General features: G+C 42.3%; 1 protein-coding gene across 1 annotated transcript in view; it reads right to left on the bottom strand.

The window, feature by feature from the left end:
- Positions 1 to 24,675, bottom strand: part of LOC147888300 (D-xylose-proton symporter-like 3, chloroplastic) — a 44,738-nt gene extending 20,063 nt beyond the window's left edge. The window contains exons 1-10 of the mRNA XM_087393128.1: positions 24,434 to 24,675; positions 24,233 to 24,327; positions 23,870 to 23,948; positions 14,995 to 15,054; positions 14,772 to 14,838; positions 14,520 to 14,644; positions 14,223 to 14,324; positions 13,775 to 14,149; positions 13,447 to 13,494; positions 13,206 to 13,268 (exon numbers count right to left, since the gene is read on the bottom strand). Of these exons, the coding sequence (XP_087249254.1) occupies positions 13,206 to 13,268; positions 13,447 to 13,494; positions 13,775 to 14,149; positions 14,223 to 14,324; positions 14,520 to 14,644; positions 14,772 to 14,838; positions 14,995 to 15,054; positions 23,870 to 23,948; positions 24,233 to 24,327; positions 24,434 to 24,598 (1,179 nt within the window). The 5' untranslated portion in view covers positions 24,599 to 24,675. The remainder of the gene's footprint in view (positions 1 to 13,205; positions 13,269 to 13,446; positions 13,495 to 13,774; positions 14,150 to 14,222; positions 14,325 to 14,519; positions 14,645 to 14,771; positions 14,839 to 14,994; positions 15,055 to 23,869; positions 23,949 to 24,232; positions 24,328 to 24,433) is intronic.
- Between the last annotated feature and the right edge of the window lie 895 nt (positions 24,676 to 25,570).

The following is a 25,570-nucleotide window of genomic DNA, read 5'->3' on the forward strand; positions in this document are numbered from 1 at the left end:
GCTTGTGAACGATTTACTACGCCCGTATATCGGGACGTTTGTAGTACGTATATCGAGACGTTTGTAGTACATTTTATTGACAACAATCTTGTGTTCAACAAAAATATTGCTAAGCATCACGCACACTTAAGAATAGTGTTCAATACTTTGAGGTAAGCCTGTCTTTATGTAAATAAAAGGAAAATTGTACTGTGTATGATAAAACTTGAATATTTAGGATTCATTATTACTCCTGAGGGGATAGAAATGGATCCAAAGAAAGTGGCTACGATACTGACTTGGCCTATCCCTCAGAATTTGACCGCTTTGCAATCATTCTTGGGATTTGTCTGATTTTATCGAAGGCATATCAAAGGATATTCCGAAAGAGTATCGCCATTGACTAATCTAACCTTAAAGTACCTTTTATATGGAAACAGAATCAACAGGATAGTTTTAACACCATAAAACAAGCTGTGGTCTCAAGATCGGTGTTAAAAATATACCTTTGTAAGACTACAATAAGTCCAATCATACAAATTTAGATTTTTTATTGTTCTAAAGATAAAAAATCTGCACAGAAAATAAAAGAGAAAATAAAAGAGAATATGAAAGAGAAGAAAAAAGAGGTAAACAAAAACTTTTAAGAAAAACAAAAGGAAGACATACTTAGCAAGCAAAGCAATACTTATGTCGTCATCAGTGCCCCAGCATAAGCAACTATACTGGGTTTCTAAAGACCCGCGGAGTCTCTTGGGCAAACCCAGTGCTTAGTAAAATACGTCAAATAAACAGAAGAGAAAGAAAACAAGAAATAAAGAAGAAAGGAAGCAAGTGACTAAGCAAAAATAAGCAAGTGAAGAAACAAAATCTTCCAAAAAACTGGAAGATCACTCTCTCTCTCTCTCTCACTCTCACTCTCACTCTCACTCTTATTTAAAACGTAAAAAGCTAAATGGTCCTTTACACTTATGTATTGTTTCCTACAATACGTCAAAAATACATTTCTAACTTAGAAAGCACAAGCATACTCAAACAAACTCTCTTTTGAAACTAAAAGAAAAACGGGCTATTCAGCTCCCCGCTTTTTGTTTTCAGCTTATGTTCAATCATTCTAAACATACCTAAGGCCGATACACCATAGATAAAAGACTTCATATCTAAGATTGTGCATACTTTTTTCATTATTTTCCTTGGATTATACCTCTTGTGTAATAGTAAAGTGATCAAATTACTACATTGAGTGATAAAAGACTCCTTAGTTGTACAAAGGCGGGAAAATCTATGGAATTGGAAAAAAACGACTCCATATTTTGCCAAATCAGAAATGTTTGAGACTTTGAGTCAATGTGAGGCATTTTTATAATGTGTAAACCACTATATTCAGGTTGTTCACGTTTATCGTATATATCAACCTCTAATCCTATGGTAGATTGAGAAATTCTAATATCTAAGAAAACACAAGAATCCCCTCTTGAAGTGCAGTTCAGTTCACAAGAGTCACGAGGATAGATTCCTTCCCCAAAAGCACTAGCATCTTTGTACATAAAGTCTTGAAAGTTAAAAACATCTGGTACAAATAAATCATCTATAAAACGCCTAACTTGGCTAAGCTTATGTAAAATGATAGGGCAGGTATTGATAGAAATAAGACGTTGCATAAACTCAAATTCATAAGTGAAAAGATAAAAGTTTGCTAAAAAGACGGCACAATTAGTACCCATGGGGATTCCTATAATTTGTTGAAACAAAGAATCACCTATTGTGATGTAAAGATTATCTAAAAGAAAATCTATCCAAGAGCAAATATCTTCCACACTACCTTTGTGTATCTTTTCTTTTTAGAACCTATGTCATGATCTTTATTTTTAAGCCACAAGAAGTCAAAGCATAAGGCTGTTTTCTCAACTTTTAGCACTTTGCATCTATCTTTGTCAAATCTCATATTGAAAACTTCAGCCACTAGCTTTTTTATTCTAAACTTCAGGTCTTCCACCTCAATCTTTGTGTAAGGCGTCGTAAAATCATAGGTTTGAAGGAGAATAGGAGACCCTTTTTCTTGAATGCTTCGAGAGGAATTAAAAATTTTACAACAGGAATCACTCCTACAAAGTCATTTAAAATCTAGCTTGAGTGCGAGGGGACATCTGCCTCTTTTAATAAGACCCTCCAAAGTTCATGGACACTAGGCAACATGGCTTTGAAGCAATAGCTTAGCTATTTAGAGACATTCGTCAAAGTAGTCTCACAAGCAACTGCAATAAATCTTGGCTTTTTGGGAGTTTTGTGAAACTTCCAAGCAGCACAAAGAAAAGGTATACTTGGATTGCAAACAAACCTAGAAGACTTGCAAAAACTCTGATGTTTTGAGATCAAACCCTTTTAAGAAACTAAGGCAGGGGCGTAAGTTTTGGCAAGCGAGTTCACTTCTCTCAAAAGACATTCTAAGTAAAACTTTTTGCAAATAGAAACAAAGTTATTGAAACATTTGTCCATATAAGAAATGACAAAATTTTTATGGAATTTTCGAAGGAGAGTTTCATCTTCTTTAGAAAGATGGTTACTTTGCTTTGAGCAATTAACCGAAGGGACTTCTTCTAGTTTCAAAGCAACTTTCTTCAAAATCTTCCCTTTCCATTCTGATAAGATATTTTAAACTCCTAAACATTCTTCTAATTGCAAAATAAACTTTGAGATTCCCTTATCGATAGCTTTTAAAAGGCAAGATTCTTTAAAAGAGTACAATCGAAATTTCGTGCCTTTCATGAAAAGGTCTCTTAAGTTACTAGAAAGCAAAATTGAGGTATCCACTGTGACTACATGTCCTAAATCAGCATCAATAAAGCTTTGGAATCTCTTACTTTTACAACAACAAGGTTCTCTAAGAATAGAAGATTTTGAATGCTTTGAAAGCCTTTCATCTATCTCTCCATAGTTGAAAGCCTTTTGTCCTAAAGTTTTTACATACTTCCAAGCTACAACTGGATGCTTCTAAATTCTTCTCACAAAATGAGGGAGAGAATCCATTACTTCAAGAGACTTCAAAATTGAGTTTAAGCCTATCTTGTTAAGTGAGGAAGAAGTAAAAATACAAATCAAGAGTTCCTTATTTAGATAGACTTCTTTGCTTTGAAAGGAAGCTTTTACTTTTACGAAGCGATCCGACGAAGTTTTAAGTTGTATATAATGGAGCTTATTTAGATTCAAATCCTCAAAAGAGAAGTTTTCCAAGGTGTATTGAAGTTTAAAAAGAACTTGTTTTCCAAGGTGTATTGAAGTTTAAAAAGAACTTTGACATTATATTTTTCAAAAACTTTCATTGAAAAAAGACCCAGAGACATTAATCTATCTAGGTAGAGTAGTCTTCTTTTATAGTCTCGAGAAGCAAAAACTCTTGGAACTGAGGAATTTAAAGGAACTAAAGGAGGAGGAAGTGGAGGAAGAGGAAGTGAGGGAGGCAACTCACGAACAACATGTGAGATTGTAGGAGAGCTAGGACAACCTCGTAACATAACTTTAGGTTTCCATACGATGTTAGGTGTATGACTATGTTGGTAATGAGGAATGTTAAAGGGCTTGATATGAGTTCTCCACATCAAAGGGTTCTTTTTAGAGGTTCTTTTATTTTTACGAAGAGTTGATTTTCCTTCCAAATTAAAACCTCTTGGGAAGAAAGTTTGTAAAGTTGTCATCCAAAACAATTCATGAGGATGAGCAGCCTTGTAAAAATCCTTGGCATTATTAAAATGGCCCTCTATATGCTCAATGGGAAAGCAACGAAAAGATTCGAAACCAGACTTTGCCATTGCCGCATATAAGGGTTTTGAATTCTCAATTAAGGAATTCTTCCTATGGACTTTTCTAGCTTCCCTAACATGTTCTTGAAAACGAATAAAAGCTGTCCTATAGCTTTGTCCTATATAAAGCATATTACTACTATGTATGTTATAGACAACATAAATTACTTGCGTGGCATGAATAGGACTAATAGAAACAAAAGTCTTAAGATGCTTGTTTCTAAGACGTCTTAGTTTATTAAGAATTCTTATGTTATTATTAGTATAATGAGTGCTAACTAATAAAGCCTTAAAGTTAGACCAATTAATGTTACCTTCCCCAAAATCCTGAAGATTATTCATGTTTGACCTAGCTAAAAAGTTATACCTTTCTCTATATATGTTTCTTCTAACTTTTTTGTTTTGATTTACCGAGCTACACCCAACTAAATCACCTACCAAAGAGACAAGACCATCACTAGTATTTCCAATGTTGTTCGGTGGGATCAAACGATCCAACATTGGGGAACTTGCTTGCACTCTCCCTGCCCATCCCAAGGCAATTTCTCCCTTGCTATATCCCCTAATTCTAGCAACAGCGAGACTAGTATTTAGGGGACCGTTTTTCCTTGAAACCGATGCAAGTGGCATTACAGTAGGAGCATTCTCCTCCAAGAGGAAAGACCAATAGCCTTTGAAAGCAAGAAGCTTTCTCCCTCTCAATGAAATTGGCCAACTCATGAATTAGAGTTGTATGATGTTATTCATGCTTTGAAAACATGGAAACATTATTTATATGGATCAGAGTTTTATGTTGATGTTGATCATGATACTCTGAAACATTTTTGTAAACAACCTGACTTGAGGGGTCGCCAGGCTAGGTGGGCAGAACTCATGCAAGAGTTTAACTTCACGATTCGGTACCGAAGAGGGAAGGATAATAAAGTTGTTGATGCGTTGTCACGCATTATGCATAATATGAGTTTCACGGTATTAGAGAGTGCTCTAATGATCAAGATTAGAGAAACTCAAAAGGTGGACAAGTTCGTCCAAAGCATTTGGCCTAAGACTCATGTATTTAAACCCGCCGAAAAGGGTGACCTGGCATACAAAAAAGGCCAAACTTATCATGATATACCATAAGAGATGGTAAGCTAAAAAGAAATGGCAAGGTAGTAGTACCTAATTAGAATCATCTCAGGCAGAGAGTCATTCAACAATGCCATGATAGCCCATGTGCGGGACATCCAAGAGTCGAGAAAACGTATGATCTCGTGAAGCAAGATTTCTTTTGGCCGAAAATGAGAAAACATATTCATGAATATGTGATATGTCGTTTTTCGTGTCAAGTGAGTAAGGCAGAGCGAGTGAAGCCATCCGGACTTTTACAGCCTTTGGAAATACCACTAGGTAGGTGGGAGAGCATTTCCATGGACTTTATTGTAAGTCTGCCTAAGACACAAGGCAAATATGATTCTATCCTTGTGGTAGTTGATCGTCTTACCAAGATGGCTCACTTCATTCCAACTAGAGAATCTGTTAGTGCCCTGCAAGTGACGGATCCGTTTATTAAACATATATTTCGTTTGCATGGCTTACCCAAAACATAGTGTCAGACAAGGATGTCAAATTTACCAGTCATTTTTGGAGTACAGTGTTTGAGACACTAAGGACTAAGTCGGGAATGAGTAGTGGGAATCATCCAGATAGGATGGTCAGACGGAAAGAATCAACCAAATTTTAGAGAATATGCTTAGAGCATATGTGTCATTGAGGCAACATACATGAGACAAGTGATTGCCACTGTTAGAATTTGCCTACAATGATAGAAAACATTCCTCTACACGGTTCAATCCGTTTGAGCTGAGCTATGGTTATAGACCAGCAAATCCAACTACAGTTGGAGTATCTCAGAAAGTGCCTAGTGCCACGAACTTTGTGGTTCAGATGCGGGAGATGCTAGCACTTGCGAGAGCTAACATCCGCCAAGCTATGGATAGAGCTAAGCGTATGCAAATGAAAACAGATCCGTTAGAGAATTTAAGAAAGGAGAAAAATTTTTTCTCAGAATTCCTTCGCACACTAAGTCTTTGACTGCAAGAGAGTGTACTAAGTTATCACCCCGATATTGTGGGCCTTAGTTAATTCTAAGAAGGATAGGCAAGGTGGCCTATAAATTAGAATTACCACAAGGTGAGGTGCACCCAGTGTTTCACGTTTCTCGTTTAAAGAAATTTTTGCATACAGGTGACTCAGTAATCGAGGGTGTTGTTTTGTTTCAGGAGATAGAGGATAATGTAGGATGCAAACCAACAAGAATCCTGGACCGAGAAACAATGCAAGTACGCAATCAAAAGATATCCACGCTGTTGCTCTATTAGAAGCTACCTGAGAATCCGTATACCAGTTACGGCGAGTGTTCCCACACTTTATCATCGAGGACGTTGATGCCTAAAGAGGAAAAGAATGTTACACTCAAGTCGAGGTAACATGACCTCGGAAGGGTCAGTGGACATTTTCCTTTAGAGATCAATGTTTATATTATATTTGTTTGGGCTTCATGTAAATGATCAAAAGGAATCAAGGTCAAGGTCCTTGGTGAGGGTGGCATGGCACAAGACTAGGTGGCTCTAAGGCTAAGGGATCTAAATGCATTAAATGTGCCAAGGGGCAAATGATTTAAATGATATCCCAAGAGAGGAATAAATGATGCATTTAGGAGATGCCCTCAAATGATGACATTTGGCGGACTAGATCCATCTAGGGATATGTGGGCTCTATGTGTAGCATGTAAGTTTTTCTACTTACGTTCTTTGGAGCTTGCTATAGTAGGGGTTGGCTGGGTGGAACATAGTCATGCCTATGCCCGTGATTTGCAGGAAAAGTTTGGCGTTGATAGTTTGGTCGTATCAGTTATCTAGAGCTTACCTACTTCCCACACGAAGGAGGCACTAGCACTGTGGACTACCTATTGGGCTCTCCGACTTTTGTGGCACAAGTATATGACTTTATAGTCACCCACCCTTCTTGGTGCCGATCACTCATACCTATCATTTAGCATTTCTAATGCACTACCAAACACAAGGCGTGACCCCCTTATCCCCACACACGTCTGGGTACACTTCGATCATGCTCTTGATGCAATATACATGGGCCAGCGACCCCCTTTGCACATGATGCAAACCTTGCCCATACCTCAGACGCACTTGTATCAATGATCATTGATGCTGCTACCAAATCATTCCCCACAACCCAATCTACAATACACCCTTCACCTTGGAAGATGCCGTAGAACTCAAGGTTTGATTATGACTGCTAAGAGATAAGATCTCACCTCACACTGGAGTAGGCTTTGGGACATTTGACGAGGTCAGAGGCACAGCAGATCTCACGATGTCTGACACATCATAAGAGGCAAGCATTCCTCTCACATAGGATGGATGAGGTGATCCGATCTTTTGACGAGGTGACACCACCTTTGCATGGAGACTCCTATATAATGGGAAGCCACCTATTCCCATCACAAACCCAGATGTGTGGCATACCTTTGCGACATCCCTCTATGATGTCTCAGTTTAGACACCACCTGATATGTCTGGATTCCCCAGACCCACATAAAAGCCCTCACTCACTATGAGATGCATACAACTCTAATACCCTCCCTTGCAGCTCATGGTGAGCATAATGTGAAGAAACAGTTCATGAAGATGCAGCCATAGACCCTTCAGCACGGGAATATTGAATTCACCTCGGTGATAGCACCAAATAACCTAGATCCTCCCCACCACTTTGATGGAAAAAAGAGAGCAAGAGAGACAGAGTGCTGAACAAAGCAGGGAAAGGTTTTGTGTAAGTGACAAAACCTTATCCTTCACTAACCGTAGTTAGTGAACTAACTAGGGTTAGGGGGAAAAACCTCTAAAAAGGGAAAAGTGCCCCTAACCTATTTATTACATTACATTGGTCGGTGCCTAGAATATAATAATAATTCTAACACCCCCCTGCAGTGCCAATGTCATGTACAAGAAAATGATCAATCACCACAAGGAGATAAGTTCAAGGCATTGGGAAATGCCTCAAACTTCTCACGTGGAAGTGCTTTGGTGAAGATGTCTGCAACATTGTCATGTGTTGACACATAGATCATGCTGATCTCTCCTGCATACAACTTCTCTCTGACATAGTGATAGTGATCCTCAATGTGCTTCGTGCGAGCATGAAACACAAGATTCTTTGCCACTGCTATAGCACTTTGACTATCAGTGAGAATCGGAGAAGGACCCTGCAATGAAAGACGAAGATCAGCAAACAAATGACGCAACCAAACACATTCAATTGTTGCTGTGAAAGCTGCCTTGTACTCAGCTTCACATGAGGAGGTAGATTGTTTCTTGCTCAACCAAGAAATGCAAGCATGTCCTAGAAAGAAACAATTCCCAATGGTGGACTGCCTAGTATCATAGTCTCCAGCCCAATCCGAGTCACTGTAAGCATGCATCCAGTGCACAGCAGCAAGTGTTAGCAGTGCAGATCAGCCTCTAAGGGAAGGGAGTACACGCAGCACTACAGCAAGGGTTTGGACCAGAAAACGGAATAAGGTTTGGGGTTTGTTTCAGATGCTCTTTTTACAGTTTCTTTTATAGTTTTCTCAGCTCACTCACAGCTCTTATCAATCAGTTCTCAGTTCACATCTCAGCTCTCTCTTAGCTTCCATTACTCTCAGATTTCCGTCTTCCCTTCATCTCTCACACTCACACAGCTCTGCTGCATGGCCGGGGACAGCAAAAGCCTCTTCAATAGCCTTGCATGGTGGTCCACATCTTCCGTGTGGGCAGCATGGTCTTGGTCAAGATTTGGGTTGCTTCTCAGGGATTTGTGAGTCAGCTCTCCGTATCGAAGGGTCACCCTCAGAGTTGTCTCCCGAGTTCTCGTATTTTGCAGTTCTCCAAGATATAAAACAAATTCTTCCCCGTTTGGAAAGGGGGGCCCTCAGTGGGTACAGGGACCCAATCTGGTGTCGTCTACATTTTCTCTCTACACACACTCTCTCTATCTCTTATGGTGCATACGCATATGCCTCGCACAAAGGTTTAAAGGAGGTCTTGCTGCGCATTACACGATCATTTACAGTTGCATGTTACACCCAAAGACAGTAATACATCTTTCTTTGTTTGTTTCTCTCCCCCCCCCCCTTATTCCTTTCCCTTCCCTTTTGCTAAGTTTGCACTCTTCTCTGAATCTGCCATGTCCCCTTCCTTACATTTCACCTTGGAGAGACAATATCTATAGTGCCTTGTTTATGGACTTGCTGCCAATCTCCAAGACTATGGCATGGTCTACATCTCTTTTAGGAGGTAGATGATGTCGTACACCGAAAATATATCAGGAAATTCTGAAAACGATCGCTGCATATCAACATCCTCCAAAGTTGAAACTCTCCCGATCTGTGGCTCAACCAGCTGCGATGCATACAATATACTCTTCTATTGAGTTCTTTGGCAAATTGTTTGCTGGAACTAGTTGCAGTTCTGGTGTTGTGAGACAATGCAAAACCATTTTCTTGCCATTCCATATCCAGGGCAAAGAGATCTCCTATAAATGAGATGCATTCTAGCAACCTAACCTGCTAATCATGTGTTGTCCATTGGTAACCTCGTCTCTAAGCCAATGGTCAACCTCAGTGGCTGCAAGTTTCACCTTCTACAAGGTTTTAGTATTGATGAAACTGTGGGTACTCCACCAACGTATGAGCAGTCCCACCATGAATGCCTCCTCTCAACCTAAGTGTCTTGGCATTTCTGGCACCCATCAATGCATCAGGGGTATTGAATACAGTTCTCACTAAGCATCGCAATATTACTACTACTCATCAAGGAATAGCATAGCATCAGAGTACTAAACTGATGCAACTGAGAAATTCAGCACAAAGTGCCAGCAACTGGTATAAAAGTAACTCTCTTACAACTCTTGATCCCAGAGGTGTCATGAAGCAAGAGCACTCTATAGAAGGGCATCAGCTAGATAAAAAGCGAAAATGAGGGTGTAATTCCTAAATAAAACTCAGCAATTCCCCCCTCTCCGAGAAGCCAGCACAAAGAGGGAAAATCTCCAAAATTTTCGTATATACTCTTTGGAATGTTAGTTTGGGATAATGCATAGAATTTAGCTAAGTATCACTCCAAGACGAGCAGACCATCAAGCCCTCTTACATTGTCGCGACGAGAACTTGGAAGAGTAAAGTTGGAACCTGGAAGACAAGGGTGAACTTAAGGATGAGGATGGAAGGCAATTGGAGCTTGTAGACGAGGGTGGAGATGGACGACAAGGGTGGCAAAGAGTTTTCGAATTGATGCATAGTCCTAGTTAAGTACCTAGATGCTCACCTTGCTTGAAGCGTACAAAGGCCTCTCATATAATCATTAGGATGCATTAAGTTGCAATTCAAGAGGGAATCAATGTAGACCACAGATCACCAGGTTTGTGTTTTAGCCTATCATATTTATTTTCTAACTCTTTTATGATTCTTAGACATTTCATCACCCTTGTTTTGTCTCCAAATGGAAGAAAAGTTTCTGAAACTAAACCTCAAAACATGTATATACCTAGATGAATCTAGGAACATTCTCAAAACATGTTTCTAAGTTCGTACCTAAAAATGTTTCTGGAGTGCATGGATCAAAGGGGTCTCAACCTTGTACATGTCAGCCCACAGCCAGGTGCTCATAGGAGGGGTTAGGGGAGACAGGTTTCAGATTTCCAGATAAGTCCGTTAGGGATGCCCTCTTGCCCATTTTCTTTCCCTCTTTGTGGCTGAGGCTATGAGCATTTTTCTCAGGCCTCAAGCTGACATTCTTGGGCTCAGACTTCCGCTCAGAAGGGAAGAGGACCTCGTGGATTACGAGTTAGTGGATGACACTGCTATCTTCTTGGAGGCCTCTCCTTAGACTCACTTCCTTCACAACAGCTTTGGATTTGTTTTGTACTGCAGCAGGTGCTCAAATCATTTGGAACAATGTGTCACTCAGATACCTAGGATGCCAAGTCAGTTTGGGTATCTCTTCTTCGCAGCAATTTGCTCTTGTGTTACAGAGCATTAGGTGGAAACTCCTTTTTTGGAGTTCAGCTAGACTGGACCTTGCATTCAGAGTGGTGGTTGTGAACCAGATTTTGCTGGCCAGCCTGGTATGTGTGCTCCTGTTGCTGCAGTTTCAGAGATTGTATCACTCAGCTCATAAGGCCTATCACGAGTTTTTTATGGAGCGGGCTAGATGGCACTACAAACACTATTGCCAAAGTAACTTGGGACACCTTGATCCGTCTCGCACAGAAGGGGGGTCTAAAGATCATAGATCCAGACTTGCAATGCAGGGCCTTGCTTTGCAAGTTTGTGGTTAGAGGACTTATGCTTTCTTCATTCACGGTATTCAGGCTTGCAGCCCCTCCTCGAGGGGAGATTGGATGGACAGCACCAAATGGATCTTCACCTCAGCTCGTCTTAGGTCTCCTTCCTCCGCTTATGGTTGCGATTCTGAAGGCTTGGGCCAACTTCCGAATTACCCTTTGGAGAGTTCCTCCCTCCTTTGTCGAAGAGATTGAGAGGCAATAGATTATATGGAATGACAGTATACTTGATGAGAATGGTAGCCAGCTTGGTATGGCCCCCTATATGAAGTGGTCCCACCTCAGAGGATGTATTGGGAGGATACTTCAGATTGATGCAGCACTTCCCCTCGGTTGGGTGGATACAAATGACAGGAACGTTGTCTGCTCCGTGTGGATGGGGGCTTTCTTGAGGACAAGCATTCCTCTCCAAGTTATAGCTTTTTTGGGAGCACACGAGGATGCCTTGGTATTTGATGTACAAGCAGGTGGCAGGCTGGTTATTTCTTCAGAGAATATTCTTTTGGGCATGCCTTTTCAGCCTGTCAGGATCATAGGCTTTTTGGATCAGGGCAAGGACTCTGCATGGCATATTGATATGAGCCCTCGTCTCTCTCTTTCAGGTTCTCGGAGGTTGTGGCTCTTTGGAGGAGTCCCTATAAAGTTTCTTCAATGGACTCCGGAGAGTGGGAATAAATTGTTACAGGGAACCAAGAGAAGAGCTTTCCTTTTTTTGGTTACACGGTCAGTAACACCAAGAAGTTCTAGATCAGTTGTAGAGGTTGGAAACCTTCCAGGGCCCCTCATTGGGAGAGTTATCAAGTTTCCGCTGATTTGCAGAGGCTCTTCTAGTGGAGGCTTTGGAGATCCCGAAGAATTTGAAAGCTCACTCTATTTTTTTGGCTTTCTATTCATGGAAGAATTGCAGTGAAAAAGTGGAGGTCTAGATTTGGGGCACATCTCGCTTGTCCTAGATGCTCATCTGTTGATGAGTCGATTCATCATTGTCTATGGGACTACATGCGTGCAAGAGCCATTTGGATGAGAATTGCCAAGGTCCTCACTACTTTTTCTCCTTCTCGTTTCTTCATGACGTGGGGATCAGTGGCTTGGCTATCCCTGCCAGGCCTCAGATCTTCTATGAGTGGCAAGATGCTTCTTGGGCCATATCGATTTGACGTCACCTAGTCGAGACTTGCTCTTTGGAGGGTGAACCTATCTCCTGCTATAGACCAGTACATGCTAGTGGGGATACCGCTCGGGAGATACTGGCTAGCATCACTGCTTGGCAGATTTGGAGGGCTAGATGCACAGAGGCCTTAGATGGATCTCAGGTCCATCCCTCACACACCCTAGCCAGTATTTGGAGTGACACCATTCACACACTGATGGCCGGTTGGGTGAGCATGCACGGTTCTTCCAGGGCAGCCTCAGCCAGGAGGGTTATATTCCTTAGGGAATGGGGGGGTTCCCCCTTTTTCTTAGAGACTCCACCAGGGTTGAGGTGGCACTTTCAGCCTCAACCTTGGTTTCTTTCCAGCTCATTTTGAGTTTTCTATTCCCTATTTTAGCAGGGTTTCCTCATGCACAGCATGATGTATTCCCGCTTTGAGCTTGCTCAAGCAAGTATTTTTCATACTTAATAGAAGTCCTTTTAATGTTTTTTTTATAAAAAAGTTCTGGAGACTTTGACCAAAAAACAAATTTTGACAATATTTGCAACCTCCACCTTAAAAGACTCAGTATTTTCTGGTCATGACTCAATTTGTGAGAAATTACGCCTTTTAAGATTTGAAATCAAGTTGAGGCACCTTTCAGAGATGGATCGACTCAAAACAGAGTGACATTAATAGATGCAAAAGACATCAATTAAATATAACCCAACCTCAAAGGTCAGTTCAGTGACCCATAGACTTATCAATGAGGTAACTCAACTAATTTGCAAAGAACACCTACTGGAGACACAGTTGTAACTACACTGCCTTCCTATGTCTATCAACTGACTTTTCTTTCAATTAATGCTTCGTGAAAACAGATAATCATAATAAAACAAAAGAGAGACATCGTCACCTTAAAGACGCCAATAATGATAGAGACTCGAGTAGCATCAGCAGCTGCAGAAAAACCTGCTTTCTGTTGCCATGAATTAAAAGTTCTAGTTAAAAGATACTAGAGAAACCATGTCAGAACTTGCAAAGAAACCCTCTGCATCTTTAGGTGGGGCAGAGCCGGTAGACTTGCTTCAAAACATCAGGCATTGGACAAGATCACCACAAAATCGGGAGTTGACGCAAGAAACCATGGAGCATACCTGAAGAATAGATGCTGCATAATAAAGGACACTGGGCTGACCAGTCACCTGTTAAAACTGATTGCAGCTACAATTTAGGGGAAAAATATTTGCTCACCCCCCCCCCAAAAAAACAAGGTTGCAGATAACAAAATATTTGAATAATTACAAATTCTTATGAATGGTTAAAAAATATTTGAATGGTTACCAATGCTTATGAACACATGAAAACTGCACTAGCAAACAACTTCCACCTGCCCAGATCAAACGCCTCTTAAACACACAGATTCTAATGTACCTATTGTTGACAAGTAAGGGTTTAACACAATGATCTTACTTATGCACAAACCTGTTGGAAGAAAACGAGACCCGCACCAACTGTCAGGGCCTTTAAACTGCTACCTTGAAATATCTCTGCAAAGTTTGGTTCCTCTTCTTGTGTCTCAGACGTTTGCAAAGACTTTAATGTCTCCTCAACCTGTGCTTCGATGAAATCAGTGGTGAACTGGCCTTTTCTCAACCTGCGGATAGCTGAAATGGCTTTTTCCTTTGCTGCCTGCAGATTTGCTTTGCCTTGAACTGCACCAAGCAAAAGCCAGCGTGGGGAAGGTGGAAGCCACCACATACCAACACTCATCATCAAGGCCACAGGAGCTGCAAACCCATACATGGAACGCCATCCTCCCACAGTATTTATCTCCAAGTTCCCTATCAGATAGCCAAGCTAATCAACGAGACAAAGTATTACAACCATCCACCTAAAATTGATGCTTTGTGAGATTCCAACTTGGACTTACAAGTATCCCCAAAACTATGAAAACTTCCTTCAGTGAGACCAAAGTTCCACGTATTTTGGAAGGAGCGGTCTCGGCAATGTACAAAGGAGCCCCATGCATTGCCTGCAAGCCAAGGGCCATATTACTAGACGACCTTCATGAAGCATTTTATACATCTTCACCCATACCAAAATGATACTCGCTCAACTCTAAAATAGCTATAATATTTTCTGAAGAGATTTTGAACATTTCAGTCTGCAACTGTTATTCCCTTTGAAATCGAAGACCCTAATAAGAAAAAAGGAATAAGAGGTATACCAAACCAATCCCAAGCCCATATACTATCCGTCCAACTAAAAGAAAACTGAGCTGAGGAGCAAAAGATGTAGCGACAGCTCCCGCAGCATACAAAACTGCAGCAGTTATCAATTCTTTTCGCCGTCCTTTAAAAGGTCACAGAGAAACAAATCAGTAGTGCTCTAACAATCACAAAATGCAAACAATAGGACAAAACCTAGTCACAATACCCTTCAATCCTATGAGAAACAAGAATTGATCCAGTCTATGAACCTAAGGTATCTGAAACTTTGAAGGCCAGAATAGAGCCAATTAATGCTCCATAAAGCGATCCGCTAACCTGCATTGATGCATTATAAAAGACTTGTCAGTAGATTGGCCACAATGTGAGTGTGTATGAAGCATCATGTTATCTGTAAGTCGACTTCTCCAGAAAAGGTACCATCCAAGCTTTCAGCATGAGAAGTTGCGATAACTAGGTCAAACAGAGACTCACCACAAGTCCTGTTTCAATAGATGTCAATTGGTACCAATAAGTCCCACTCAGCTCTGCAGACTGTTTTATGAGACAATCGATCAGTAAGCACATATGTCTGTGAACCCAGGAACAAGCCCAAACTCGTCATGTAAGAGCAAAAGGAATGGTGCAACTTTCAACCTCATGATAACTACAAAAATTCAAAAATGCACATCTTCATATACAGCATCAGTGCCCAAATACGGGTTGCACACCATTGCATAAACATATATTCACAGCTAAGTCCATCTTTCAATCTATTCCTTAGTCTTAGTAAAAGAACTGTACATGTTAATTATCCTAGCATTAGCCTTGGTGGCCTCAATATTGAAACTGAGAAGATCAAGTTATATACTGCTCTAACGAAAGAACATTGTTCCACAAGCCAATGCCTGACTATGCAAATGCAACCTAAATATATCGGTCTTCAAATGTAAAAAAGGACTGCTTGAGCAATCCAGGAAAATTGTTGTGCTTCTTTGAACTGGACAGCAAAGATATTAGAAAAGGCTGCTCCAAATGAAGCTTGAAGACCTTAAGAAAAACAAAGTTTGTAACCTCTGTTAAGGCAGCTTCAGAATAGCACCAATGTGGAATCAAATCTGCCCCAAAAATGCATTGTTTGCAAAAAAATTATTGAACTAAAACAGCTCCAAAGGCATCCAATTGATAGCTGTGAGTACATCTGTTCCACAGCTAGCAGGGCCTCAACAAGAGTGCAGCATGCTTCAAAATGAGCCTGCAACAGGTCGTACCTGTTCTGAACGGTTTCAAAAGTCTGCACAAATTCTGAAACGTACAAAATACTGTAGAAATCTTTTCCAACAACAGATAAGTTTATGGAATAGCCTTCAAATGTTCCATCTGACAAGAGCAGGTGTATGCACAGTAGGCGCAACTATATGGACTGTTCCATACAGCTTCACACAGTCCAAGAAACCTCTAAAATGCTACAGAATGCTGGGGTATGTTATATTCCAGTTAGAATGTAGCATGACCTCGGAGGGGTCAGTTCTAGCTCATCACCTCCCCATTTGTAAGCTGTCATATGAGGAGACCATGGGGGAGGTGGACAACGTTAGGATGGCAGCAAATTGCCTGCCATGTGGGTAGCACACAAACAAAGAAAGACAAGGGGGTTGCCACATGGGCAGCACCCAGAAACTACCTGGATGTCAGTGGAGACTGTGTGGCATGCATCTGGAGCAGATCCAATGGACAGAGGGAAGCTGACCATTGGCACAGCCATCTGGGACAATATGGCGCAGTTTGAGGGAGGTTTGCTGACCTGGAACAGGTCACAATCAGCTCAGGGCCCTGCTGTGACTCTACGGAAGGCCGGCAGATACTAAAGGGAGGCTGTACGGAGCTGTACCTGGTAATCCAGGGCTGCAGCAAATCTAGGAAGATGACAGGATACAAGGACAATATGATGACTGTTTGGGGCAGAGTTTGGGCCCAACAGAAGGCAGGAAAGAGCCACCACAGAAAGCACCAGGCTGGGTCAGATCCAGGAGGAAGTTAGGGCAGATCTGGCTGGGCCAGGTCTGCTCAGTCTGGTTGGTTTAGACAGACTGCTGGGTCGGCTGATTCGGGCTGACCCATTCGGCCATTTCTGGAGGCCTTTCGGGCATATAAAAGGAGCCCCTCCAGGGCTCATATCTCCTCCAGTTGAGGAGGCACTTCAGGAGCAGATTGGGGCAGCAGACCAGCACACATTGGGCAATCATCCAGTAGAACCAGGACCTGCAAAGGAGGTGGCTGATGCTGTAGACAAAAATCTCAAAAGGATTGGCTGATGCAATCATCCTAGGCTGATATTAAGGGCAGCAAGGAAGGATCAAAGGACGTGGCTGATGCTGCAGACAATCATCCTAGGCTGACATTCGGGCAGATAGGAAGGATCAAAGGGGGAGCTTGGGCCTCACCATTGGCTGTGTTTCAAAGTAGCAAGGACGTCAAGCACTGCCTTACCAGTGGCCGTCTGGGAGGATCAGGCTGAAGGTGTGTTTGTGGGACACAGCAATGCGGCCCACCAAAGCTCATAGGGAGCACACAGCCCAAGTGTTTTGGGAATGCCACAGAGGTAGGAGAACAACTATTTTGTTTGTGTACAGGGGTGCACATCTAGATAGCACTCTGCTACTAGAGGGTGACAGACTGGGATTACTTTTGTATTGTGTCCATTGTGGACGGAAATGTAAGTTTTTTGGTTCTACATCTCTCTTGTGCATTCTTGCTGCACTCATCTACGTTATGTACACATAAGGAAAGAAGTTTTGGATTCCACATATCTAACACCACTGTGTGAGTTCATGGGCTCTATTTGTCATCCGCTGCATATACCCTCTATTATGTCTATTTCTAACATCAGTTACACAAAGTCCTTACCAATGGAAATGTATATTAAATGCAAATAGTCAAGTTTTATCTTGTGTTATAAGGATTTGTCAAGTCGAGTCTTTGATGATTGGGATTCGAGAGACGACCAGAAGATTCTGAGGCCTCCATGAGCATTAGTTCGGTCAAGTTCATTAACTATGCATCTAAGGAATGTGCCTAGGGGCAAGATTAGTAAACGAATTAGTGAGGACGTAAAAGGGCTTAATTGATTTAATGCATGGGGAGGGGGACCAAGGCTTAGAATGGGGAGCTAATATAGCATGGAACCTTCTAGGGATATGGGGAGCACGCTACAATTGAAAGGAGAGAGTTTTTTGAAATGACCCAAGCAAGGTGCCTTTGAACATAGCAGATGCGTTTGATATTCATGCGACATAAAAAGCTCCGATACCTATGAGTTTGTCTGGCAGAGAAAGAACTTGTTCATCACAATTGGTATCAGACCTTAAAAAGGTCGTTGGGTTGAATTGCTTTGTTTCGTGGCCTGTGAATCGAATTTCTTCATCGAAGTCTGGCTATCACCACCTAAAAATTGAACTCCCTCCATGGTAAACATGCTGAGATGATCCTGTTGCCCATCTCTTGGGCTTCACATTGATTAGGCCCACCAAAACATCAAACTCCAGAATGGCACAACATTATCACTAATACCATCTTCGCTGGTGAGGCAAAACCTTTGTCAAGTAGCAAATAATATAAGCAACCGACACCCTGCGCTATAACAGTCGGCTCATGCACCAAATCTACACTCACCACTCCAAACACTCTCGCCAGCAATGCATCAGCGACAACTTGCTATGCCCAAATTCATTACCCAACCCTACCTTCATCAACCTTCACACAATCACACTAGCACCCGCAACGGAGTGTAGTGTAATTACCTTGTCCCTCCACGATTCCTCAATCCCTCATAGATCAAGCAACGTCGCCCAAGCAGTCGCTACCCTGCATCGCCTATTATGATCAACGCAAAATCCTCGACTGCAACAAAATCACCCAGTTTTGACTAGAACTTTGAAATGCCTTTGGTTCTTCGTTACAATTTTAGGCTTTTGTTGTTATTTTCAATTGCAAATATTTCTCTATTATAGGAAAAGGACACTAGTTTTTAGTTGTTATGAATTGGATTGTTTTTAATTTTGATAGTTTGCAGCAATAAGAATTGGAAATCTGGAGGACGCCTTACGGCTGTTAATGGCACAGCAGCCACATGCTGATGAACGATAGGCAAGAGGAATTAATCCATCCACTCACTAACTCGTAAACAGTCCAGGTCCAAGGAAGCAAAAGGGAAAGGGGTCATGGAACTAGAGTCTTGTGTCCATATAATGGAAAGTGAAGAAGTTAATTGGCCTAACATCAAAATTATAGACCTGAAAAATGTGCAGGTAGAATCACTGATGAAAGTTGGGACATCGTTGAAGTATGACTTCACAAATGGGACAAGGTGTTTGCCATTAGCGAAGCTCATAACAACATAATGATAATCTGAGAGGTCACGCATACGTTTACTAAAGCTGCAAATAGGTGGTAAATGAAGCAGCAGAAAGACAATATGTCCCCAATTCCATAGGAAAGTTTTAAATTGGAGTTTGGAAAACACTTTCTACCGCCCGACGAGGCTTCAAGAGCGTGAGATGATTACCGATACCTTAGGAAGAACAATTTATCACTAGCAAAATATATTGATGAATTTTGAGAAATTGTAATGAAAATATACATATATATTTCCGCAGCAGCAATTTATACAGGTCAAGGATTATATACTTGGAATGAACGACCAAATTAAAATGGAAGCCAGAGGTAAGTACGCAAAAACATTGGATCACGCCATAGCCATTGCATTAAATTATGAAGATTCTAGGGGAAACCAAGTGGTTTTGCATGCCCTAGAACTCAGTATGAGTTCCCAAAGAAACTGATTCTCCAAAAGAAATTTGTGAGAAAGGGACAAAGCCACAAGCCAGTAATCAAGCCAAGCATGCTAGAGTAATTGGCAGTATTTCACAATAAGTACCACCACATGGGTGAACCCCATGGTAACCCAGGCTTGGTCAAAGTCATCCTCACCTCCTAAACAAAAGGAGAAAGCAAGGCAAGAAGGACTATGTTTCGGGTCTTTGGACAGATGGTCTGAAAATAAAGAATCATCACATGGTTGAGATGGTGATCTCAGAGTGCAACACAAAGATGGAGGAGAATCCTCGGACTGATGACCTGTAGATTCAGCTAGCGGGAGTTCAAACAGCTATGTTATGTATCTATGTGGCTAAAAAGTTTAAGAAGCTGATAACATCTTGACAGCAACGGGGTACTCAAAGTTTGCCAGTATGGAATTAATAAACAGAGAGAGCATGTAGCTGAGCATAATGTCGTTGTGTTCATTGACGCAGCATCAACACACAATGTTATAATTCCATGTGGATTTTGATAAGACTGCAGATGACTTTTGGGAAAAATTAGCGAATTTGTTTGGAAATAAGATCAATAATTCCAAAGTCTTTCTCAAACAAAAACTCTTCAAGCTCAAGATGAAGGAAACTGAAACCCTCAATGAACACTTGAGCAATCTTAGGTCAGTTCTCCAATAATTATCTGCCATCCGAGCCATTGTTGAAGATGAAGATCAAGTTGCTGTTCTTCTCTCAAGTATTGAAGACATTTCCAAGTACAGTGAGATCCTTGCTGTCCTAAGAGTCAGCCGCAATATGAGCTTTAAGGATATGGTAGCTCATCTCATTGATGAGGACCGTAGGCTTACAGAGAAAGCAGAATCTTCCTTTGAACCTGACAAAGCATTCTTTCTCAAGAATAAGCCCAAGAAGAAAGGAAAACCTCTTAAATGTAATTACTGTCAAAATCTTGGCCATACAGAGGATTGATGCTTCAAGAAGATGGCAAAGGTACAAGCCAAAGAACATGCCAATCTGATTGCAGAGCAGAGCGAGGACGAAGACGATGAAGCTACACCTTCTGGACCTGAGGAACAAACCTGCACTGTTGCTGTTTCTGGTCTATCCCTCCATGAGGTGATAGATGAAGAGTGGGCTTTCTAGGAGAGAAGTTGAGAACTGGCCCCTCTGACTATGTGTATATACTATACACTTCGGATGGCAGATGGGAGTCCAACTGAGGTGTGGGACCAAAGGGTCACAACGTTGGAGCTACACATCCAAGCCTACGTGGAGAAGCTAGATTTTGAAATTACCAAGCTTGCTCAAACAGATGTAGCACTTGGAATGGCATGGCACTCGAAGAAAAATCCTGAGGTGGATTGGCAAAAGCATATTTACAAATTTGAATTTGGTGGAGTGCTTTATATTCTAAGAGAGAGAGACGTTTTTTTAGATGACACAGGTTGGGCATCTTCGATGCGCTTGTTATTCATCCATTTGTCTGGGTGGAGGTAAAAAGTCAGACACTTGTGGGTTTGTCTGGCAAAGGGAGAATTTGTTCATCATAGGGCAGGGTTTTTAGATGCTGTAGACAGCCTGTCAACAGCTGCAGCAGCTTTAAAACCCTAAAAAAGGGTCCAAAAAGGCCTATAAGCTGTGAATGCACCACTAGAGACAAGACAAAATTACAGCAGAGGCTGGAGAACAGATATTGTGCAGATTTCAGCCCCAGAATAGGTGTCAAAAATGCCTTGAAATCGGCAGGAACACCTCTGAAAACAGCAGGTATGCTCTGAAACTGCACCGAAAGATCGATAGTATAAAGAAAATATGATGTGCACCCTAGCACCGCACTCTGCAACCTCACTTTGAGCCGGGGTGGTGCTGAGTGTCTCCCCCCACCCCCACTTCCTCCTTAGCTTCCCCTAGACCTGCTCATCAGCACAGTGTCAGCATGAAGCAATTCTCCTTTTTCAATTTGCCAACATGCCACCCGTTGGGCTGCTAGTAATGGAGGGCATAGCCGCTCCCATCATCACATTGGAAGGTTCTTTAATTCGAGCCTGCAGCAGTGTTGCTTGCTCCTCTATCTGTTGATTTGGTGGTGCCGCTCTCTTTCCCTCGAATGACTTCACTAGTTCGAGCACCCAGTTGCTCTCGCAGGTTCTGCTCCAATGTGTGCACCCACGCTCAAGGTAGAACTCATCTTGTTGGGGGATAGCCAGGTTCCCTTCTTCACAGAGTTTTGGGCAAGGCTTCATGCTCCTCAACTTTCTATCAAAAGCAGTTTTTTGTGTGTTTCATGAGGTTTTCAGAGGTTGCGGATTGAGATTTTCTCTCTGCCTCTATTTTTTGGGGGGCTTTGTGTGGAGATTTTGGGATGGAGATTACTCTCCCACCTTTATTGTGTCTTGTACTTCGGTACTGTGCCGTTTTGAATGGAATAAATAACTATTTAGCTGCCAAAAAAAAACTTGCACCAGAAGTGGTTACAGTGGTGCAAAAAAGCACCTGAGCAGTGCAAAGTTTCGAACTGCTGGCTGAACGAGGCAGCTGCAGGAATACCAGCCAACTGAGGCTGTTTCAGGTAATTTCCCATGAAAAAACTCCACTCCCTAGCTGGGGAACTGAGTGGGGAATGCAAGGCCAGGAATATGGGCAGGCTTTGATACCAGATGTGAGAAGTGGAGATTGTAGCGCTCCCTAGCTGGGGAACTGAGTGGGGAATGCAAGGCCAGGAATATGGGCAGGCTTTGATACCAGATGTGAGAAGTGGAGATTGTGGCGAGAGCAAAAATGTGGAGCTCTGCTGAATTGAACTTGCAAGAATGACAGTACAAAGGGCCGTCAACATGACAAAACCCAAGATAAAACTCTATTGTGAGTTAAACTCAGTCAACCCTAAACTCAACCACTAATTGTGGTTAGGGGGGAAACTTTAGAAGGGAAAAGTGCCCTTAACCCTCCTGAGTCCTAACTACTAAATACATTGGCCACTGCCTCTAATATTACAATATTTCCAACACTGAGGAGGTAAGCACACGATCGGAATCAAACATGATTGCCATTGTCACCAATCCTATTTTGGATTCTATACACAAGCTTGATACTTTCATCGACATAGCATCACCTCTAACTCGCTCCGTGGTCTCTCTTCTTCCACTGAAGGTCTCCACCAACATTTTGATGCACTTCATCTCTTTTGTGAGACACATGATTTGAAGGTCAAAACTGGTAAAACCAAGGTTATGATGAGGCAATCACACAAAGAGATCAATTCATATTCCATAGGTTGCCAATAGACATTGTTGCACCTTGAACATATCTAGAAGTGCTCTTCTTAGGCTGATCTTCATGATGAGAGCAGCTATGCAGGCCCAATTGGACAGGGGATATGACACACTTGTCAAGCTCGAGCACCACTACTTTCACTCTCATTTCTAGGATCCCAAGACCAAGTCTCTTCTCTTTGACTATCTGGTCACTAACAATTCATTTTTAGTGCACCAAAATGATTAGCATCTCTTGCTTATAGATAGTGCCTTTCTTATTGTGAGTTTAGTGATTTCAAATAGAATCATTCCTCCTCTACCATTGGCAAGGTGTAGCTTTGTCATCTTTGTGCTTTTGCTTGTGCAGATGGTTTTATGTTCAAATCTCAACATGAGATTAGAACTTACTCCCATCCTCATGCGACATGTTCCAAGGCTAGAAGTTTTTGTATCATTTTGCTTGAAAGATAGACTAAGCTAGGCAAACGAGTAGTACCCAAATCCACCTTCTGAACAAAGCATAGTACATCATTGGTGGTCATATCCTACTCCTCTTGGTACCCTCCTACAATAGCCAATGCTACGGAAGTGTCCAGACTCAACTTTGGCCACTTGAATCCTCAAGGAGTCCCTCTAATGGAAAATTGATGAGTGCTAGTGCCAAAAGTCCTACTGGGTATTTTCTGCCTGGAAAAGCAAACACCGTACCATGTCACCAAAGTGAACAAAAGCGCCCAAAAGAGCTCAAACTATAATTAGTGAGAGTCCTCACCACAACACAGTCGACAATTATTGTGAGGACACGCGCAAAAGCTAAGCAACAAGAAGCAAAGAAAACGTATGTCATAAGAACAGAGGTTGTGGGTCCAAGAAGAACAATGAGCGACACGTACCCTTCACTTTTGGATTTTTCAGGTTCACCTATACCATTGTAACGTCCGGTTACATCACCGTAAACATTTTTGTTATGCCATTGGGCAGATGCTACATACTTTGAGTGCATTTGCTGCAGAGGTGACCCCGTATGCAGAGAGCTTGACATTCAAAATGACAGGCGTTTGACGTTTGTTAGTGAGTTAGGTTAGTGCCCATGGTGGATACCTTAACGAAGGATCAGAGTTGTACATATGTTCGAGAATCGTACAGAGACTCATTGGTTATATAGCGACCATACCCAGATCACCCTTTACGCGATCGTCATATCAACATGCGCATTAGACTGCAAGGGCCTACTTGCTGTTCTTTACACTAGCATTCTTTAGCCAGAGAGGACGTGTCCCGTACCGTTAAAGATACCAAAGCGCCTGATGTAGCTCCGATGTCATATCCAAACAAAGCCCCACCAACGGCTGGAAAGAAAAACCTGCACGGCGCACCGAATATGGCAAAGTCATCACGGCCAAGCCTTTCGATTGCTAGCTGTATCCATATCAATCACTTGGAACGCAAAATGTTTTCTGTAAAGGAGAGGAAGCTAGCGTTCAGTCTGATCATGTTGACCCAACTATGAACCTTAATTCGATAGGGGCTGTGGTCTCTCGACTTCGTTTCTCAAGGTAATAAAATTTTAAAGATCCCAAAAACTGACGGAGCATTCAGAAGAGTGAATCTCAAAAAAATCGGCAAGCCAGGGCGTTGGGAGCTTACGGTAAAACCGCGGAAGTCCAGTCAAATGATTCAGCATCGTCGCTACCACCGACGGGTAGCCTGTCGTCACTCGCCTCTGATGCGCGTCGTTTCACCTGAAGAAAGGCTTGCACAAGTGCTCAGCTGGTCGGAACTCGGAACCTCTAGTGGTAAGGGGCAAAAAGAAGGCATGCAAGGGGGCAAGAGAATGTAGCAGCCGACCTGCGACCTTCTGGAACTATGATGTAAATTAGCCACGGAAAACTTGGCAGGCGTGGAAGCTGTGCAGAAATGAAGGAGGTGAGGAGGGGGGGCGGTGTAACAGGAGAAACGAGCAACGTAGGGAGAGCGGACAGAAAGAGTCGGAGTCGCCATCGCCATCGCCATCGCCTTTGCTTGTTTAAGGTTGGCGCTTTCACTAGACTGAGTGAGTGCGTGAGGGACTGAGTGTACGTGGTCGAATGAGATTTACATGAGGGTCTCAAAAAACAGAGAGCCTCAACAGTAAATCTTGCTGATAATATACCTCTCGTGGGTTTACCCCAAAAAAAAAAGTACGTAGTACGTGATTGTAGAGATAATAGATAGACACCTTACCTACTAGCGCCGCCACGTAGCTACAAGCTTCATCCTCTATCCGGAGAGCCCTCCACTCCCCGAATGGCTACCAAGCGCAATCTCGCCAAATCCCTCCCGAGCTGCGTGGAAACAGGCCCTTATTCACCTATGGGAGGACTTTTGTGGGAAATTACATTTCCCGTATGCCAAAGTGGGGCTTTTACGGGAATTGGTGGGAAAATCATCCTACGTGGACGGCCCACCATTCTCCAGGGCAATTGACCTCGGTGTGAAGGTGGGAAACTCCATCCTTTCAGTCCTCTCCTCCTCGTCACCTTCCTTGGAATCAAAGTTGGACTAAAGGCCTAATGACATGGTGGGAAATGGGAGACCCCGTAAAAAGGATTATTTCCCACAACGTGTCCAATTTCCTACAATTTAGATGTCATACCAAAAATTACCAAGAAGAGCTCTACAATGACCCTTTCTCTGTCGATTCTCTCTGGTGGAGGATGGCGTGCGGTCGTGGCAACAACCACGACAGCCACGACAAGAAGAGCTCCATCTCCATCTTCATTTGTGGTTCTTCTTCACCTTCAAATCACGTCCTTCTTCATTTGTGGTTCTTCTTCGCCTTCAAATCGTGTCCTTCTTCATTTCGCAAGTCCTCCTTCACGACAGCCACGACAAGCAGAGCTCCATCTCCATCTTCATTTCACGAGTCCTTCTTCACCTTTCAAATCGCGTCATTTGTGTTTCCCACGATAAGTAGAGCTCCATCTCCATCCCCCCTCCCTTCCC

The sequence above is a fragment of the Dipteris shenzhenensis genome, chromosome 22 (genome assembly GCF_047967505.1).
Source record: "Dipteris shenzhenensis isolate YYH24624 ecotype China chromosome 22, Dip_SZ_1.0, whole genome shotgun sequence".
Lineage (NCBI taxonomy): Eukaryota > Viridiplantae > Streptophyta > Polypodiopsida > Gleicheniales > Dipteridaceae > Dipteris > Dipteris shenzhenensis.